This window comes from Plecotus auritus (genome assembly GCF_963455305.1).
Source record: "Plecotus auritus genome assembly, chromosome: 8".
Lineage (NCBI taxonomy): Eukaryota > Metazoa > Chordata > Mammalia > Chiroptera > Vespertilionidae > Plecotus > Plecotus auritus.
The window spans coordinates 165,514,580-165,534,822 of record NC_137782.1 but is presented as its reverse complement, the minus strand read 5'-3'; the positions used below and the strand labels follow the sequence as shown (position 1 = coordinate 165,534,822).

The window sequence follows — 20,243 nt, the reverse complement described above, 5'->3', positions numbered from 1 at the left end:
AAATACTCAAAAGAATGTTATTTTTTAAAAATTTTTAAATGTATTTTTATTTATTTCAGAAATGAAGGCAGAGGAAGAGAGAAATAGGAACATCAATGTTAAGAGAGTATCACTGATTGGCCGCCTCCTGCATGCCCCCCACTGGAGATCAAGACTGCAACCCGGGCATATGGCCTGGCCTGGTCAATGCTTAACCACTGAGCCAAGCCAGCCAGGCTAAAAATTTTTAAATGGATGTTCAACAGAGCAGATTCTAATTGTGAGAAACTAAAAAAAATTAAATGCCATTTAGTAATAAGGGACAGATATACTGTTACATCCATAAAATAAAACACTAGTATAGTATCAAAATAATATGTACATTATTAATATGGAAGGTGTCTAGAATATATTATAGAGTAAAAAACAAAGTTATGTAAGAGTATTGTTGAATAATTTATATTAAAAGTTTACATGTGCATAATATAGACAAAACATAAATTTAATATATGCACAAATGTATAAAAGAAATCTATAAAAAATATACAAATTGTTCATCCCTAAAGAGTAGAATTACTTTCTGTTTGTGACACTTGCTCCTTATAACTCTCTGTTTTGTTTATCCCAAGGCTATACTAAAAGTAATAATTATTTTTAAAATTCAATTTATATCATATAAAAAACAAATAAATTGCTATCATGATTTTTAAAAGCCAACGTAGAATTATAGGCTAACTTTTTAAATGACTCAAATAGAAGATGACTCTTTTTTCTAATTTATCTTTATTGTTGAAAGTATTACAGATGTCTCCTGAAGATGATTCTTTAATAGATTTTCTACATCCTTAAACACATGGAAAATAAATTAGAACCAAATCAGAATAAAAACCTCCTATTAAATAAAAAGGAACATTTAGCAGTTTAAATCTAACAGTCTATAAATATACATCTTCAGAATATTTTATTCTGCCCAATTTCCTTTAAAACAATTTCTTAGCCTTTTTCTAATATTTAATCACCTCATGATCAACCACAATTAAAATGATCATGAAAATAAATTATCAAGCTTACCATTTCAAAAATACCCCATCAAGTCAAATAAAGACTTCATTGAAATTGTGCTTCCAAAGATTAAACAACACAGAGCATCAAACTCAATGCTATTAGAAAGCCAAATCAAGGAAGATATCTGGGCAATTCACTTGTATATTAAAGACCTGATTTGTGCCTGACGGTTAAATGCTAAGGTGTAAATTTCAAGAACATAGTACCACAGCCTTAGAGCACTAAAAAACAAATTTTCTTTCTTAATTCTTATTGCTAGAACACATCAAATAAATACATATGAAATATTTATACTTATAACCATTTACTAATTGAAATTTTATAAATTCACAGTAATAACAATACTTACCTTGGAGGCTGAATTTTAAATTTTTCAAAAATTTCTGGATATAATAGTGGAAATACTACCATTTCCTTTAGTGCATGAATATGATGGCTCAATCCACCTATGCTATCAAACCGTACCTTGGAAAGAAGGGAGAAAGTTTAACATAAAATAATTTTAACTGTTTATAGATTTTTTTTTAATATATGGGACAGTTTTATGATTCAGAAATACATGTCTGAGCAGAAACTGTTGAACATAAAGTTAAAAAAACTTACACTTTTAAAATAAGTGTAGAAAAATAAAGTTGGCAGTAAAACTCAAGTGTACATGTCAGTCCAGCCAAATAAAGCTATCAGTCTTTAATCTCATAGTAACTAAGGACAAGAGCAATGCCCAGTCTAACACTTTAATGGTTATCTATACGAAATACTATGCTGTGTATGCACGCTAATAATTTAAATGCCTTTCAAAATATCATCTATCACATGGATTCTCAGGAGGGGCAACTTCACCCCAAGGGGGCAAAAATTGGTCCAGGAATAGGGTAACAAAAATCTTTGCTATTACAATGGTTTGTAACCCACTAAAGCTCAACTTTACCTGACAAAAATCTTAATCACAAATTTACCTAGATCAGTGGTCGGCAAACTCATTAGTCAACAGAGCCAAATATCAACAGTACAATGACTGAAATTTCTTTTGAGAGCCAAATTTCTTAAACTTAAACTTCTTCTAACGCCACTTCTTCAAAATAGACTCGCCCAGGCCGTGGTATTTTGTGGAAGAGCCACACTCAAGGGGCCAAAGAGCCACATAGGGCTCGCGAGCCGCAGTTTGCCAACCACTGACCTAGATAAAGAGAAATTTAATTTTTGTCATTACGGGACAACAATGAAAAAAAAACACAGTTTGAGAAACACCGGTCTCCCACAAGATGCAACAGAGATTATTCCTCCCACCCCTAACAGTTTAAATATCTAAAACCGTTTGTAAATTTAAAAAACTGTATAAAAATAGGTGCTGGAAGAAAATAGTGCCAAAATGTTAACAGTGATTGCCTTTGACCAGTGGGTTCTGGGAGATTTCTTTCCTTGATTTTTTATTCTGTTATGGTACCTGAAAATGTTCTACAATGAATATTTTACTATGATAGACAACACTTAAGTAATCTAGAAAAATAGAGTTTAAATAAAAAACTCTCTAAAAGTAGCTAAATTTTCTTGCATATGATATCATACTTTAAAGAAGTTAACTCTAATTAACTGGCAGAGATGCCTAAAATTAACTAGATTCAAGAGAGCAAGGTGCTGGTAAACCAAGTAAGCAAAGATCATTAAGTAAAATCCTCTGAGAATGTGAACTACTAGACTTGACTCTCTGAAATGTCCTTAGGTCCTCACTAATAAAGATTTTCCCCTATGACTTCAGATTGGAGGTAGCTAACATTTCCTTTTCAAATATATACACAACTCCATTTGATAACTTAAGTCTATCATGTGAGAATTGGTTAAATTATGTTGAATAGAAAGGTTTATGGGAATAATCAAATATATTCTATAATAACCTTATTCCCAAGTATCCTCGCAGAAAAGATTCTACTAACAGTAAGAATCTACCATGTCTTGTAAGTCTTGTCTCTCTTTGCCCACCATATACTTTCCTGGGTGCTTATTATTCATTTTCCATAGTAACCTCACCTATCTTTATGTGGTTGACCCATATCTCAAGTTCTAGCCCAGATATTTCGCCTTAATGCCAAAATTAAATAACCAATTTCCTACAAGTTACTTCAATTTGTGATATACCACAGATACCTAAGCATGTCTATAACTAACTAAATCAATCTTCACACCTCAAATACATATTCCTTCTATTATGCCTCCTACCTCAGAGAATGAAGCCATGCATTACCTCATCCTATCTCTTAAGCCAAAAACCTGGGTAAAATATTCAACTTGTTTCTCTCCCTCATTTCCCAAAAGCAATTAATTCATCAAATTCTGTCATAGCAAATTCTCTACTGAATTATGTCAAATCCATATGCTACTTCATTCCATTGTTACCCTACTTTCTTTCTACTGTGACCATCACTCCAGATTACTAGATTACAACTACTTCTGAACCAGTCTCCCTAATGCCAGCCTTGCTGCCCTCAAATTCATTAACTACATCATAGACAGAGTGATCTATCTAAAATGCAAATCTGATCTGGAAACCTAAGCAGCAGCTTCAACAATAACCCATTGCCTAATCATGGTTTATGGGACTCAGCCTCATTTTCTAACCATTTTTCACTATATGCTCTAGCAACAGTGAAATGAAAAAAGGGGGGGGGGCGGAATTTGAGTAGATATCATATGTGATCAGAGTGCTAGGTTCCAATATATATATACATACATATATATATATACACATAAATATATGTATATATATACACATACACACACTAATAATGGTGATATCTACATTTTTCTGCATAAATTGTGTGTTGGTTTAGAAACAAGAAATGACCTTAAAAAAAAAAAAAAAAAGGACTTCTAGAAAAACATCTCCAAAACTTACTGATTTATCAATGTTCATTGGATCAACATCAGCCAAGCTTGCACCCACTTTGACACGTTCTCGGAGAATACCACTAGCTAAATCTTCTGTTCTTAAATTCATAGGCAAACACCTGAAATTCATAAAAAATTCAAGTTTCACATTTTTAATGTCAAAATAAGTTTAAATCTCTAACACATTTTCACCTTTCTCCTTTTTATCATAAACCAGAAAATAACATCAAAAGACTCCATATTTTTAAACTACTTTTTCTAAAAATTTTCAGCAAACCAAAAATAAACATATTCACTAGATAAAGCAAACAAAGGCCAATAATCTATTTGTCCAAAAAGGCCAATCTATTCCAACTTAGAAAACTTAACCTATCTGATGTTCCATATTATCTATAATAATAAAAGCATAATATGCTAATTAGACCGGACAGCCAAACGACCTTCTGGACGTCCTTCTGGACGAAGCCATAGAAACGGGGGCTGAGGCAGAGGCGGTTAGGGGCAATCAGGCAGGCAGATGAGCAGTTAGGGGTGATCAGGCAGGCAGGTGAGCAGTTACGGGTGATCAGGCAGGCAGAGTGGTTAGGGGCGATCAGGCAAGCAGACAGAGGCAGTAGGGGCGATCACGCAGGCAAGAAGGCCAGCGGCTAGGAGCTAGCGGTCCCAGATTGCGAGAGGGATGTCCCCTGAGGGGTCCCAGATTGCGAGAGAGTGCAGGCTGGGCTGAGGGACACATATGTACTATAATATATGGCTCTAACTGAACTCAAGCTTCACTATGATATTTAAACTTATCCTCAGATATTATATGAATATGTCTACTCAATTTACATGACTGAAGAAATTTTTTGCCCTTTTATTCAAAGGAAACCAAGTTTAGACCACATTTTGAGAACTAAGCTTAATCTTTTGTGTCACTACCTTAAAATAAATCTTTAGCTACCTAAAACCATATATTGTATTATTTAATTTTACTACCCTAAGAAAATATCATCTACTTTCTCTTTTAACCTTGGGTAAACACCAAAAAATTACAAACAGCCTCAAAAAAGTATAGCTTCTATAATGAATGTAACTTTGATAACATTTCTGAGTGCTACCTTCTCTCAGAAACATATTTCCAGCCCTAACCGGATTGGCTCAGTGGATAGAGCATCGGCCTGCGGACTCAAGGGTCCCAGGTTCGATTCCGGTCAAGGGCATGTACCTTGGTTGCACATCCCCAGTAGGGGGCGTGCAGGAGGCAGCTGATCGATGTTTCTAACTCTCTATCCCTCTCCCTTCCTCTCTGTAAAAAATCAATAAAATATATTTTTAAAAAAACAAACAAAAAAAATATTTCCAAAGCAGGTATTAGAATAGTTCAGATTAAACAGGCATTAAGTTCTTTTATTTAAACTTAGATTTTCTCTTTCATTTTCTTTCCATCATCTATATAAGGAATTCATTGTCTGCATACAATCTACACCACTCCAAACTAGTTTCCAATACCTGCTAAATAAAACCTTGGTATTTCTATAACAAATATATAACAACAAATTATAGAAATGCTTTGCCAAATGTAAACTTTTAAAATATAATCTTAACTTTAGTATTATAAAATAAGCTAGAACATTAACTCAAATTTTAAAGAATTATAATTTGAAGCGCTAATTATTTACTAAACAAAATACTGATTCTCTTCCTCAGTGAAAATTTTGAGGTTTCAGGAAGCCATGTAGTAATCAATCACTTAACCTAGTTAGGCAAACACCACCAGAGGCATACATTCAACCAAAAGTAAAACAAATTTTCTAATAAAAAGCCAAGGGCTCCTGACCTAATTTTATTAGAAGCTATGTCTTACTCTGAGTGCAATCATCATAAGCATCTAAAATCAGCCTCACTGTATGATTTGGGATAGAGGAGTGGTATGGAGAAAAATATTGCCATAGAGGTTGGCCTCTTCCCCGTGGCTCTTCTTTCTTTACTTTGCACACACCATTTTACTGAATGCTTATACAGCAAATAACCCAAGGTCAGATATCTCCTCTAAGAATTGTAAGTAAAAGCCAATCAGCACATTAGGCTAAAATATGTGTTGAGTATCAGTGTTAGCAAAATGCTAGTACAGATAAGAATCCCATTCAAAATATAAAAACTGTTCTTCCTTTTTTCTGTCAGAGAAAACAACGGTAAAAAATTTACTAACCTATTTCTCGCTCTTGCCATGCTCTTTGATTTCCTTCTTTCAAAACGTTCTTCATCAGAAGAAGTTGTGTCACTACTATGAATAGCATGCTTCTTTCTCCTATTTAAAGAGAGTAAAGTCCAAAAAAAAAGAAAAACCAAAAAATAAATAAAAGAAAAATAAAGAGAGTAAAGTCCTTAACATCATTACATTAGCAAATGGCTTTAAATACATAGTATAAGCATCACATTTACAATTAGCTTAGTAGAAAATACACACTTCATCCATTCACTCAGAAATAGTTATCAAGCTCCTTGCACTCTACATTTTATGTAAAAAGAAGGGGTAACAATTGATATGTATATTTGAATATACAGGGTGTCCCAAAAATTATAGGTACACTTTGAATAATTATAAAGGCAGTGTTTATTAAAATACATTTCATTTTCAAAATGTAATTGAATCTACAGACATTGTTTGTTTTGTCAACCCCTGTGTTCAAACTGTCCATTCTGGTCCAGGCACTGCTGATAACACAAAGCAATGGAATTGCAAACATCCAGAAACATTTCATTTGGTAGTTGAGTGCATTCTCGTTCAATGGCTACTCTCAATTCAGTGACAGTTGCTCATTTTGTAGCGTAGACTTTATCTTTTAAGTATCCCCATTTTAAAAAGTCTAGAGGTGTGAGGTTTGGTGAATGAGGAGGGTATTCTACGAGACCCCGTCATCCAATCCACGTGTTTGGCAAGATCTCATCAAGGTAGGATCTTAAATCACAATGGTAGTGTGGGAGAGCCCCATCTTGCTGAAAATAAAACTTCTCATCTTCAAAGACCTCTCTAATGCTTAGCATGACAGACTGTCAAAGCAAGTTCAAGTCTGTGTATACATTTTTTGGGACACCCTGTACATACATATATATGAATATACTAGAGGCCCTAGTGGCTGCCAGCCCCACCCCTGCCCCACCCCCTGGTTGAACTCCTGGAAGAACTCCTGTAGAGGGGACAATTTGCATACTACGCTTTTATTATATAGGATTCTGGAAGGATATACAAACTTTAACAGTGTTACTATAAAAAAAAAAATGAGAGACAACTAAGGCTAGAAAAGAAGCTTTTTGTGTTCATTTCTAAAAAAATTTTTGACCCACGGAGAATACATTACAATTTCAGGAAACATAACTAGACAAGATAAAGTTTTAAAAACATAAAATCTCTTTTGTGCCCTAACCGGTTTGGCTCAGTGGATAGAGCGTCGGCTTGCGGACTGAAAGGTACCAGGTTCGATTCCGGTCAAGGGCATGTACCTTGGTTGCGAGCACATCCCCAGTAGGTGTGCAGGAGGCAGCTGATCGATGTTTCTCTCTCATCTATGTTTCTAACTCTCTATCCCTCTCCCTTCCTCTCTGTAAAAAAGCAATAAAATATATTTAAATAAAAAAAATAAAAAATAAATCTCTTTTGTACCTACATGTAAAAGAAAGGGGGAAAAAAGGAGCAAAAACTAATTGAATCAATGATGCTTCAAATAAAAGCAATGTGTGTCGCTTAGATTCAACTCTACTAAGAGACCAGAGAGCTATGTAGCTTTAGAAAATGTCATTATTAAACTTAACTATTCCAGACAAACTGAATCAGGAAGATAAGTCACAGGTAGGATAATAACTATTAGTCAGTAAATAAAAGAAAGATGTTATTTACATATGGCCAACAGACATATGAAAAAATGCTTAACATCCACAGTCATCAGAAAAATGCAAATTAAAACCACCATGAAATATCACTTTATACCTGTCAAATGGATATCATCAATAAATCAGCACACAAGTGTTGTCGAGGATATGGAGAAAGGGAACGCTGTGTACTGTTGGTGGGAATGCAAACTGGTACACCACTATAGATAACTGTATGGGAGCTCCTTAAAAATTTTAAATGAAACTGAATATGACCCAGCAATTCCATGTCTGGGTATATATCTTAAGAAACCTAAAACACCAATTCAAAAAGATATATGCCCTCCTGTACTCACTGCAATGTTATTTACAATAGCCAAGATATGGAAGCAGCCCAAGTGCCCACAGACAACGGTATAAAAAACATGTGTACAATGGAATATTACCCAGCCATAAAAAAGAATGAAATCTGACTGTTTGCAACAACATGGATGGACCTTAGAAAGTATTATATTAAGTAAAATAAGTTAGACCAAGAAAGACAAACATCATATGATTTCACTTATATGTGGAATCTAAAGAACAAGATAAACAACAAAACAGAAACAGATTATAGATTTAGAAAACAAACTAATGGTTGCCAGAGGAGAAGGGAGTTGGTGAATGAAAGGTGAAAGGATTAAGTCCAGCCAGCATGGCTCAGTGGCTGAGTGCTGATCTATGAATCAGGAGTTCACAGTTCTACTCACGGTTAGGGCACATGCCTGGGTTGCAGGCTTGATCCCCAGTGGAGGGCATGCAGGAGACAGCCAATCAATAATTCTCTCTCATCATTGATGTTTCTCTCCCTCTCCCTTACTCTCTGAAATCAATTTTAAAAAATTAATAATTAAAAAATAAAAGGTGAAGGGATTAAAAAATACAAATTGGTCCTAGCCAGCGTTGCTCAGCCTGCGCACTGAAGGATCGTGAGTTCGATTCCCTGTCACAGGCACATACCTGGGTTGTAGGTTCAACCCCAACCCTAGTCAGGGCACATGCGGGAGGCAACCAATTGATGTTTCTCTCTATCCTCTTTCCTCCCTCCCTTCCACTCTTTCTAAAATCAATGGGGAAAAATGTCCTCAGATAAGGACTAAAAAAATATATACAAGTTGGTAGTTATAAAATAGTCACAGGGATGTTAAGTACAGCATTGGGAATACAGTCAATAATCTATATATATAAAAGGCTAAGTGACTGGCCGACTGGCCGGTAGGTATGACGCACACTGACCATCAGGGGGCAGACACTCAACGCAGGAACTGCCGAGCTGTGGTGACTTGGCAGCAGCGGCTCTTGGTTCTCGGGTGACACAGCCCGGAATCAGAGAGGAGGGAGCCCGATTCCTCGCAGGGCCACGTGATTCCACCTTCATCACGTGGCCCTGCGAGGAATCGGGTTCTGTTGTTGCTGGGGCACTGTCACCCCGAATCTGGTTTACTGTACACTTGCATTTGTGTTCCACACCCTGTACAACAGCAACTTTGCAGAGTGCCCTCTCACACTCCAGGACCCCTCAGGGGATGTCAGAGAGCGGGTTTCAACCCGATCCCCACAGGCCAGGCCAAGGGACTCCACCTGCCAGAGGGACCCTTCGAGCCACCACCGCCCTTCAAACCGCCACCACCGCCTCAGGTGCGGCTGGCTGAGGAGGGACCCTGGGAGGTTGGCTCCAGGGCATGTCCAGCCTGTCTCGCCCAGTCACGCCCCACTGGCCACCTTCTAATTAATTCCTTTCAATGTGCATGAATCCGTCCACCAGGCCACTAGTATTGTAATAACTGTGTGTGATGCCAAATGGGTGTCTGAGTTATCAGGGCGGGGGGAGGGGTCAATTATAAATTATATAACTGTCTAACCACTATGTTGTACACCTAAAACTAATATAAAATATATCAAATATCAACTATAATAGAGAAATAAAATTGAAAAAGAAAAATGCTATTTAGTCCCTCACTGGCATTATCATTTACACTATCAATACCTATACTGTAATTATAAGGCACTACATTATGTATGATTTAAAGGATATGTATAAATGACAGATGTAAATATTTCTTCCTTTCAAAAACCAACAAAACATACCTGATATGGCTTCTTCTTGCTGGAGATCTGTGAATATCAAACAGCGTGTTTTCCCTCTTTTTTTGATGAGCTGGTACTTTAAAAAAATAGGATAACATAGAAATAACTAATAATAAAATGGTAAGTTGATATACTAAAGGAGTAAACTTCTATTAAATTGATAAACTGGAGTTCTTAAAAATTACAAAATTCTGCTCTTTGAAAGACTCTATGAAGAGAATTTTTTAAAAAAAAGTTATAGACTGAGAAAATATTTGCAAATCACATATCTGATAAAGGACTGATATCCAGAATGCATGAGAAACTCTCAAAACTTAATAATAAGAAAATAAACAACTCAACTGAAAAAAATGCATAAGATTTGAATAGACACTTCACCAGAGATAACATTGGCAAATCATCACATAAAAAGATACTCAACATCATTGGTCATTAGGGAAATATAAATTAGAACTACAATAAATGCATATTAGAGTTAATTTTCAAAAGGACCATACCAAGTGCTGGCAAAAATACGGACCAACTAGAATTCTCATATACTCTCTGAGCAAGAGGTAAGTGATGCAATCACTTTGGAAAACAGTGGGCAATTTCTTAGAAAATTAAATATATCCTTATCTTAACCGTAAAACCTAGACATTCCAGCCATAAAAAAGAATGATTATAAGAAAAATCAAAGCATATGTTTAAACAATAATTTGCACATGAATGTTCATAACAACTTCATTTATAATAGCCAACACTAGAAATGTCAACAATCCCAATGTCCATAAAACAAATGAACAGATAAACAAAATTGTAAAAAGCACACTATTGTTATGTTCAACAATTCCAATAATTATGCTGAGTGAAAGAAGACAAAAAAGCATATGTATTATGTTCTGTATATAATAAAATATAAACTAATCTATAGTGAAAGAAAGCAGATCAGATCAGTGGCTGCCCGAGGATTGGAAGCAGAGAAGCACAAGAAGGTTAGGAGTAGATTATAGACAGGCAGGATGAAATTTTGGGGGTCAATAAACATGCTCATTGTCTTAACTATGATAGCTTCATAAATATGTATAATGGCAATGGACTTTAATTCAGTTATACTTCAATAAGTTTTTTTTTTTAAATCTAGACAAATGGCTCACAGTCTTTTTTCTGTCCCAATACACCTCCCCCAATATTAACAGGACTATCTGTGACAGTGACTCTTAACTGTGGTAGATAAGTATCCTCATACTTGGGCAAGCTTCTAGTAAGATAACTCTGATAGACGCCTTTCAGAGAATCAATCATTGTTTTAGAAAATAAAGGGTTGGAGTAAAAAGATCTAGGTTCTTCCTTGAAAGCATTATGCTAAGCAAAAGAAGTTAAACACAAAAGGTCACATACAGGCAAATCGATAGAGACAGAAAGAACGTTAGTAGTTGCCAAGGGCTGGGTGTGGGGGGAGGAGAAGAGTGTGGAAGTAATAAAATGTTCTAAAATTATATAGTGTTGATGACTGCACACTCTAGTGAATATATGAAAAACCAATGAAGTATACATATTAAAAGCCAGCAAAAATGGTGAATTTCATAATATGTGAATTATATCTCAATTTTTAAAACTTTAAAGGGAATCAATAATGGCAGAATTTCCCAAGAGCTGAAAAAAGTCAATAAAACAGTACCTGTAGAATTTATTACATGTCCATTAGATTTACACATTTTTCTTTTCAATAATAATAAAAAACAAACGCCTATGTTACTGGCCAAGCTGCAGCCATTACCACTTTCGTGACTAAGTTACTCAACTACTGGGAACATTAGAGATGCTTGCCCTAAAGAACTGCTGTAATTGAAAGTGCTCGATAAAATATAAAGTAACACAAAAACAAAGCAGTATTTATTATTAAGGTTAGGTTCTTTAAATAAAATGTACATGCTCTACGTAATTCTATATTGCAACTACATACGTAAATTTTCTTTCCATTGTAGTATAAACAGAAGCTCATATAGGAAAAGATATATGGAACCTACAAGAGAGTTCATTCTTTTAAATTCAGCAACACCAATTTTTTAAAGAGATGAAGCAGAATAAGCTATAAAAACAAAGAAGTTATTTAGTGTCTCCTACCTATTGGAGGTGCTTGGTATCGATCCACTGTTTTTCTTTGTCTCAAATTATATGGTCTATCATTTTCTTCTCCTTCTGCCTCTTCAACTTCTATATCGCCATCCTCCTCTTGAGATTCTAGTTTCCCGCACACAAAAGAAAAAAAGTTTTAATCCACAGGATTGGTCCACTCTAGAACTGAATATTTATATTTTATTTTTTTAATTATTATTTTTAAATATATTTTTGTTGTTTTTTTACAGAGAGGGAGGGAGAGGGAGAGAAAAAGAGAGAAACATCGTGTGAGAAATAGTGATTGGCTGCCTCCTGCTCACACCCCAATTGGGGATCAAGCCTGAAACCTGGGCACGTGCTCTGACCGGGAATCGAGCCGGTGACCTTTCATGAGTCAGTGACTTTGAACCAACTGAGCCACACCAGCCAGGAGTTACATTTTTTTTAAATATATTTTTATTGATTTCAGAGAGGAAGGGAGACAGAGAGAGAAACATCAATGATGAAAGAGAATCATGGATCAGCTGCCTCCTGCACATCCTACACTGGGGGAATCAAGCCTGCAACCGGGCATGCGCCCTGACCCAGAATCAAACTGTGACCTCCTGGTTCATAGGTCAATGCTCAACCACTAAGCCACACCGGCCTGGGAGGGGCTACATTCTATCTTTTACTCTGCACAGTGACACTTAAAAGTATCAATTCTGGCCCTAGCTGGTTTGGCTTAGTGGATAGAGCGTTGGCCTGCGGACTGAAGGGTCCTGGGTTCAATTCCAGTCAAGGGCACATGCCTGGGTTGCAGGCTTGATCCCCAGTAGGGGGTGTGCAGGAGGCAGCCAATCAATTATTCTCTCTCATCATTGATGTTTCTATCTCTCTCCCCCTCTCTCTTCCTCTCTGAAATCAACAAAAATAAATAAATAAATAAATAAATAAATAAATAAATAAATAAATAAATAAATAAAATGGTGATTTAAAATAAAATTAAAATATCAATTCTGTATCATACAGCATAAATCAATATAATTAAAAATCAACCTAGCCCTAGCAGGTTTGGCTCAGTGGATAGAGCAACAACCTGCAGACCAAAGGTTCAATTCCAGTCAAGCGCAGGTACCTCAGTTGCAGACTCCTCCCCACCCAGACCCTTGTCAGGGCTCGTGCAGGAGGCAACCAATCAATGTGTTTCTCTCACATCAATGTTTCTCTCTGTTTTTCCCTCTCTCCTCAAGTCTCCCTGAAAATCAATGGAAGAATATCCTCGGGTGAGGATTAACAACAACAACAACAATCAATCTAGATAGATGTAAAATGCCTTTCCTACAAATAAATAATATAGTTATCTGCTAAATAAATCAATATGATCATATTTGATCTCTTGATTTGCTTATGATTCAGCATTTTACTACAGCAAAATCCATTCAATGTCCAATTACATAACCTCTGGATTAGGTTAGTATTCAAATACCACTTGGTAGTTCAAAAAATATGTTTACAAGATAATTACTAATATTACAGCAAAAGCAATTATTGTTGGCAGTATAAATTGTTTTAAAAACTTTTTGGCTATAGCTAAGATGTGACATCTACTTACAGTTTAAAATAAAAATCTAATGAAAATTTATAGGCTTATGGTCCTTAAGTATAATATACTTTAGGATTAACTTTTTAACCACAAGAACTGTCAATATAATGCAATCATATTAAGGCACAGGAAAATTTTTTAATTGCCAGTGATGCTGAGTGAAATAGGAGACTAAAAATGCAAAGGACTTTACATTTTACTGGCAACATCTGAAAGCTTATTCTAAGTTTTTAAATTTTTTATTATTAGGGAATAGAGAAAATTAGCAAATAAAATATTACTTATCTAAATAATACTATTAATTACTTATGCCCAATTACGTTTCCTAAACCTTCAAAAAAAATTTTTTTTAAAAAAACGCCTATACAATAATACTATTTACTATGGGAGGAAATGCTGTATGTGTCCAATCTACTTTGAAAACTCCACAAAGATGTTAATAAAAAGGCAAAATCATATTATAAATCTGTCTCACCTACGTATACTGATTTTCTCCAAAAGAAAGCAATATAGAGCCCTAACAGGTTTGGCTCAGTGGATAGAGCGTCGGCCTGCGGACTGAAAGGTCCCAGGTTCGATTCCGGTCAAGGGCATGTACCTTGGTTGCGGGCACATCCCCAGTAGGGGGTGTGCAGAAGGCAGCTGATCGATGTTTCTCTCTCATCGATGTTTCTAACTCTCTATCCCTCTCCCTTCCTCTCTGTAAAAAATCAATAAAATATATTTAAAAAAAAAAAAAAGAAAGCAATATAGAGGTGCTAGTGTAACAATATTTGGTCAATAAAGTACCTTCATTAGAAATATCAGTTCTTCATAACTTGCTAATAATATATTAATTACAGAATAAGAGTAATAAACCTATTCTTCTCTACCTAAGCTATACGAACAGTGGGAACGAGTAAAATTGCCTAGTAAAATACAAGTACCCTGCATTTACAATACACCAAATCATCCGAAAATCCATTTCAATAAAGAAGATTAACTCCCACAGAATTAATTCCTATAGATGTACTGGTCATTAATTCATAATCCTTGGGGCAAACGTACTTTCATCATGTTCCAGCTCCAGCCCTACAAATTTGGGGTTCTTCAGTTCAGAACCCAGACGTGCCTCAGAAAAGAACAGTAGTATACTAGTATACTCCTCAGTCCGTAACTAAATTTGGGACCCAAATACAGTAATCAGAGAGTTAGAGACTATGGACAGAAAGTGATTCTGGATAGAGGCTTCTGATTGGAAGGTACCTAAATACAAAAGAGGCCTGACCTAACAAGCAAATCAGTTCATGGCAAATGCCAAATTAGGTCATTAAGGACTATCAATAGCTACTAATAAGATACATTACAACAATGTAGAGAGTACAGTAAAGGCACTTTTCCAATGCAGAAAATGAAAACTCAGAATGCCAGTTGAATAAAAATTATTTCAAATTATACAAAATATAGACCTCTATAGCCAAAAATCACCTACTTGGCAATATTACACATATGTTACTTGTACATATTTTTTTCTTCCACCTAAACACTCTAGTATTTATTTCATAAAGTGTTTTACAAACCTTCTTCTTCACCTTCAGTAGAGACTTCATGATGATTTTGTATCCCATAACTATTTCTTCTCAGTGACTTTCTTCGCCTTTTCACTCTTGAATACATATCCATGTTTTCCTTTTAAAGAAAGAAATCTATCAAATATTAACATGGAATTTACTCCTGACAATAAATAGTATAACCCAATGGGACATGCCTACTCAACAAAATTCACTGAGCGCCTATTTACAAGGCACAGGTTCATGAAAATAGAGCTTCCTGAATTCAATAAATTTAAGGGACAAGGAAATAAACAAATAAAACTTATAAAATATTTGAAAATTGTAAACTATAATGCCATGGAATACTGTCTCCTGCAAGCAAATTACAGACTAGTAGGATGAAAATAAATCACAGGTAACTATAAAGGAAAGTAAACAAAGTTAAATGCCAAAGAAAGGTGCAAAGTAGAATTCAAAGAGACAACCTCTTCTTGATAAGGGCAGGGAAGCGAGGCAACATTTGAAATGAACCTTGAAACAAGGAAGGATTGCATCAGTCCCTAACCAGAAGTATTAAGAGAAGTAAAAGATAGATGAACAAGAATGACTTGTTTATATTTGGGCAATAGTGTTAAAAGTTGAAAACAGATTATGAAAGCCAAAATATTTTTAATTAATTCAGTACACAATAAAAAACCATTAAAGTTTCACATCAGAAAAGTCACAAAATCAGAACTGCATTTTCAGATGACTATTCTGGCAAAAGTAGAGAGAGGATCTTTAGGGGAATTGTGGCAAGTAGGGGATGGGATAAAAGAAGCAAGAAAGCAAAAAAGTCCCAAGCTAAAAATGAAGAAGGAGCAATTCTATTAATCCAAGAAAGTCCAAATGCTGTTCACTCTCCCTTTTTATTCCTCAGTATAAATTAAAAATTGCAAAGGTTGTTAAAGTAAGTATACTCACAAATTCTGTATCTGTCCACATTCGAAGTCGTTCCACTTCTCCTGATCGACGATTCCGTCTAATGTTAATGTTGTCCATTTCTTGCAGTACAGCTTCAGCAGTACTATAATCATATAATAAAACTAGGGTTTAGACAATTGTGGGACCATAAACTGAGTCATCCACATAAAAGAGATCTTCACCAAAGGATAACTAAATCATCTCTGATATGTAACGGTACATCCCTCTTTGAATTGGCGTCCATCAGAAGATAATGCCCCCAAAAAAGATAGAACCAAAAGACCTTCTACCTTAATATATTTATTAAAGTAAAACTTACAAAATAGAAGACTTTTGTTTATAAGGTTCCAGATATTCAAATCCACAATGCCACTAAAAAAATTGACTATCAGATCCAAGGCACTGAAAAAAGTAACTAATTTAATCTTTTTATTTGAAGATGATGTTATGATTTATATAGAATAGGATTTGTAAAAAGTTTAAAGTTAATAAGGTAATAGAACAGGTCTTTCTAGAAATTAGAGAATACTGACATCCACAAAATACATGCTGACATTAGAACATTTCACCTTTCAAACACTATGTTTCCAGACACTGGTCTAAGTATTTAACAAATGTACATCTGAAACTAATACAAATAATATTGAATGTAAACTGTAATAGAAAAATATAAAAAATAGAAAAAAATAATAATAATAACTAATACTCAAATTTGACATTACCACTACAGAATATAATTTCCTCTCCGATCAAATAGGGATTATACTGACCTCCCCTCTCCAGGTATTTGCAAGAATTAAGTATGATAACCTATTACCTGAGAAGAATAACGTTTCATCACATGTCAATGCTAAGCAATCAGCTAGGTTGGCTCACTGGCTACATCCCACATAACTAGTCCTAAAAGGACCTTCAATTCAAAATCTTAACTAAGCAAATTATATATTAATAACGGAACTTAATGTTGTTTGAAAATTGTCAAAGATACAAATGTTAAATGAGAAAATGTTAAATGAGAAAATATTAAGTGACTATAATAAAGACAGAATAAAATTATTTTTATAGTATCTAACTATGCACAAGAGCTTAAAAACGATGAGAAAATTTTAACTATTACATAAATTGTATTAAATCTAGTAAACTGACTAGAAAATGACAATCACTGCTAACCACTGTTAATTCAAATTATTATAAAATAATTTTATTTATTACTAAGTCAGTGCCTAAATTGTTTTTAAAAACATAACTGTCTTAAAAATCAAATAATTAGCCCAGCCAGTGTGGCTCAGTGGTTGAGTGTCGACCTATGAACCAAGAGGTCACAAGTTCAATTCCCAGTCAGGGTATATGCCCAAATTTCGGGCTCCATCCCCAGTGGGAGGCATGCAGGAGGCAGCCGATTGATGATTCTCTCTCATCACTGATGTTTCTATCTCTCTCTCCATCTCCCTTTCTCTCTGAAATCAATTTTAAAAATTATTTTTTAAAATCCAATAATTAAATGAAACTGCTTATTACGTAAGCATTCATACCTATTTACTAGTTGGTCAAATAATAAACTCTGGTTCACGCTTTCAAATCTGTTTTTCCTGGAACGACAACTTTTTCTGACTTCCATGTCACCATTCATACAAGAAAGGTCTCCATCTCCCTTCTTTTCCCCTCGAAGGGGATGGCTTCGAAGGGCTACAAAAAGAGAGATAATTTCCATTTCAAAGTACAGAGTATAAAAAGAGAGAAAAAAATCAAAACATTACTTTTAAAAGATCACAAGAGGTTTAATATAACCTCTTAAATGGCTTTAATATCCAATAATCTAACATTTCTATAAATGTTTACACTGTGTCTTAATAATTTAAATTATTTCCTTCGTACGGATTTTTCAACACTTAACAATTACATATGTATTTACTGTGACTGAAATCCAGTCAATATTACTGTATGCTGAGCATACTAGTAAATCACTCTATTCACCCACATTAAATGCTTTAATTCTAACAACATTAAAAAAAATTTCAATACTAACCAGTTTCATAATAGAATACTCACATAGACTACTATGTCCGTTTGGTAATGTAGCACCAGGCTGAGAAGTTAACCTAGAACACAATTATATTAAATATGCAAACATATCAATATTTATTTAAAAGAGCAAGAAATGCAATACTGCTGGAATCATTTTAATCTTTAAAATGTCAGTAATATAGTATTACTTTTTTTAAGAGTAAAGAATTTTTTTACTCCAACATTGATAATATACCAATTAATATACCGAGTCATTTCATTACTTCAAGAACAGCTTTAATAATAGAATTTATTGTCTCTTCAACTCTGTAAATTAAAATCCAAATAAAAGGCTTAAGTCTAACATATGCCATAAATTAACTGAGGCCATTAGTAGCAATTGTCGCAGACATTTACTATTGATTTGGTTGACAAAATAAAATTGAAACAATAACAAATTTATTCAAACAATAATTTGTAAGGAAAAAAAAGTACTGAACACCAATACCATATAATAATTTATTCAAATATTTTATTACGCATTCTAAACTGACAATAAAAACTTAACTAATTTCTCAAAACAGTCATTGTGTACTTCTCTCTCTTGGGTGGAGGAAGAAAAATGTTAAAGATACTTAAGTGGTCATCAAAACATAAAGACTTAAAAAAACAGTCACCATACACCTAACTATAAGTAGAAAGCTCAAAAACTAAATTGTTACAGAATAAAAGAGCTGTCAGTATAAAGTTATCAAAGAAAAAAACAAAAAACAAAGGGAGGACATTTAGAAAATAGTTAATATACAGTATAACTATCTTCTACTATTTATGTGGTTTGCACAATTTTTTAACTAAAATATTCTAATGTTTCCAGTTACTCCGTAGCTCTTTGTGTTAAATCATAAATGTTAAGTGTTATAATTGTTAATCATAAATATCCCTGCCCAATAAAGGTCACAGCTAGGATGATTAAAAGATATGAACAAAAACTCAAACTCTACTATCTGTCTTCAGACTGTCAAGAAAACAAAAACTCCAGCCCTCCTTTCCCCCAGAAAACAACAAAATTATCTTTTTCTAATATACTACCTCTTGTAAAGTATTTCATTTTTAGCACCTTTGTATACCAAGTACACAATTTTCCTGACATATGAATTTGAGTATAAAGTAATGAAACTGATGTATTAACAGGACATTCTTTAGATTATACATATGGAATTCTCTAGAATCAACCTCAAAATCCACTTAAAACCAAATTTAAAAATCTATTTTATTCATAAATATACTTTGGCTTTGAACCCAAAATAACATTACCTCAGTCTGATCAATTTATTCATAAGTCTTGGCTCCAAATGAATTTTAGTTGCATGCAAAACTAAATAGTTATCCCTAGCTGGTTTGGCTCAGTGGATAGAGCGTTGGCCTGCAGACTGAAGGGTCCTGGGTTCGATTCCCAAAGGCATGTGCCTGGGTTGCAGGCTCAAACCCCAGTTGGGGGTGTGCAGGAGGCAGCCGATCAGTGATTCTCTCTCTTCATTCATGTTTCATTCTCTCTCTCCCTCTTTCTTCCTGTCTGAAATCAATAAAAATATATTTTAGAAAAACTAACTGGTTAAAATTATACACACTTGAATTAAAAGAATAAGATGTTAACCCTTAAATATTTCTATAAAAGAAATCTAAAACTTTCCTGAACAACAGCAACATCACTTGTGGAAAAAAGCACAATAAGTTTTTTGTCCCTCTGAAGAAAACAATACTTAGTTGGCTTTTATTTCTTTGCTAATGAGAGATGTTTTACGGGGGGAAGGAAACACACGTTCTTCAATCTAATTATCTTACAATTACATATTAATGTCATCATTTTACCATTATCATTTCTCTTATAAAAGAGAGAAATTTATTTTTGTTAAAGGGAGATAATATTAAATACTCTGTATATAAAGAGAATACTGAGATTTTAAGGGCTGGCCTGATTATACAATATTATATGCCTAAAAAGTTTTTTGAATCAATGTTCCCAAAAGTTAATTATTAAACCCTGGCCAGAGTATGGCTCAGTTGATTGAGCATCATTCCATTCACCAAAAGGTTCGATGAAAGGTCAGGGCACATATCTAGGTTGCAGATTTGATCCCCTGTCAGAATACATAGGG

At 34.4% G+C, this 20,243-nt stretch overlaps 1 protein-coding gene across 2 annotated transcripts in view; it reads right to left on the bottom strand.

Annotated features, from left to right (window-relative positions):
* ATAD2B (ATPase family AAA domain containing 2B) overlaps positions 1 to 20,243 on the bottom strand; it is a 120,488-nt gene that overhangs the window by 79,942 nt on the left and 20,303 nt on the right. For both annotated transcript variants that reach the window (XM_080685083.1, XM_080685084.1), the window contains exons 3-11: positions 18,133 to 18,182; positions 17,616 to 17,769; positions 16,084 to 16,186; positions 15,148 to 15,256; positions 12,010 to 12,126; positions 9,904 to 9,979; positions 6,119 to 6,217; positions 3,935 to 4,046; positions 1,394 to 1,509 (exon numbers count right to left, since the gene is read on the bottom strand). In XM_080685083.1, the coding sequence (XP_080541209.1) occupies positions 1,394 to 1,509; positions 3,935 to 4,046; positions 6,119 to 6,217; positions 9,904 to 9,979; positions 12,010 to 12,126; positions 15,148 to 15,256; positions 16,084 to 16,186; positions 17,616 to 17,769; positions 18,133 to 18,182 (936 nt within the window). The remainder of the gene's footprint in view (positions 1 to 1,393; positions 1,510 to 3,934; positions 4,047 to 6,118; positions 6,218 to 9,903; positions 9,980 to 12,009; positions 12,127 to 15,147; positions 15,257 to 16,083; positions 16,187 to 17,615; positions 17,770 to 18,132; positions 18,183 to 20,243) is intronic.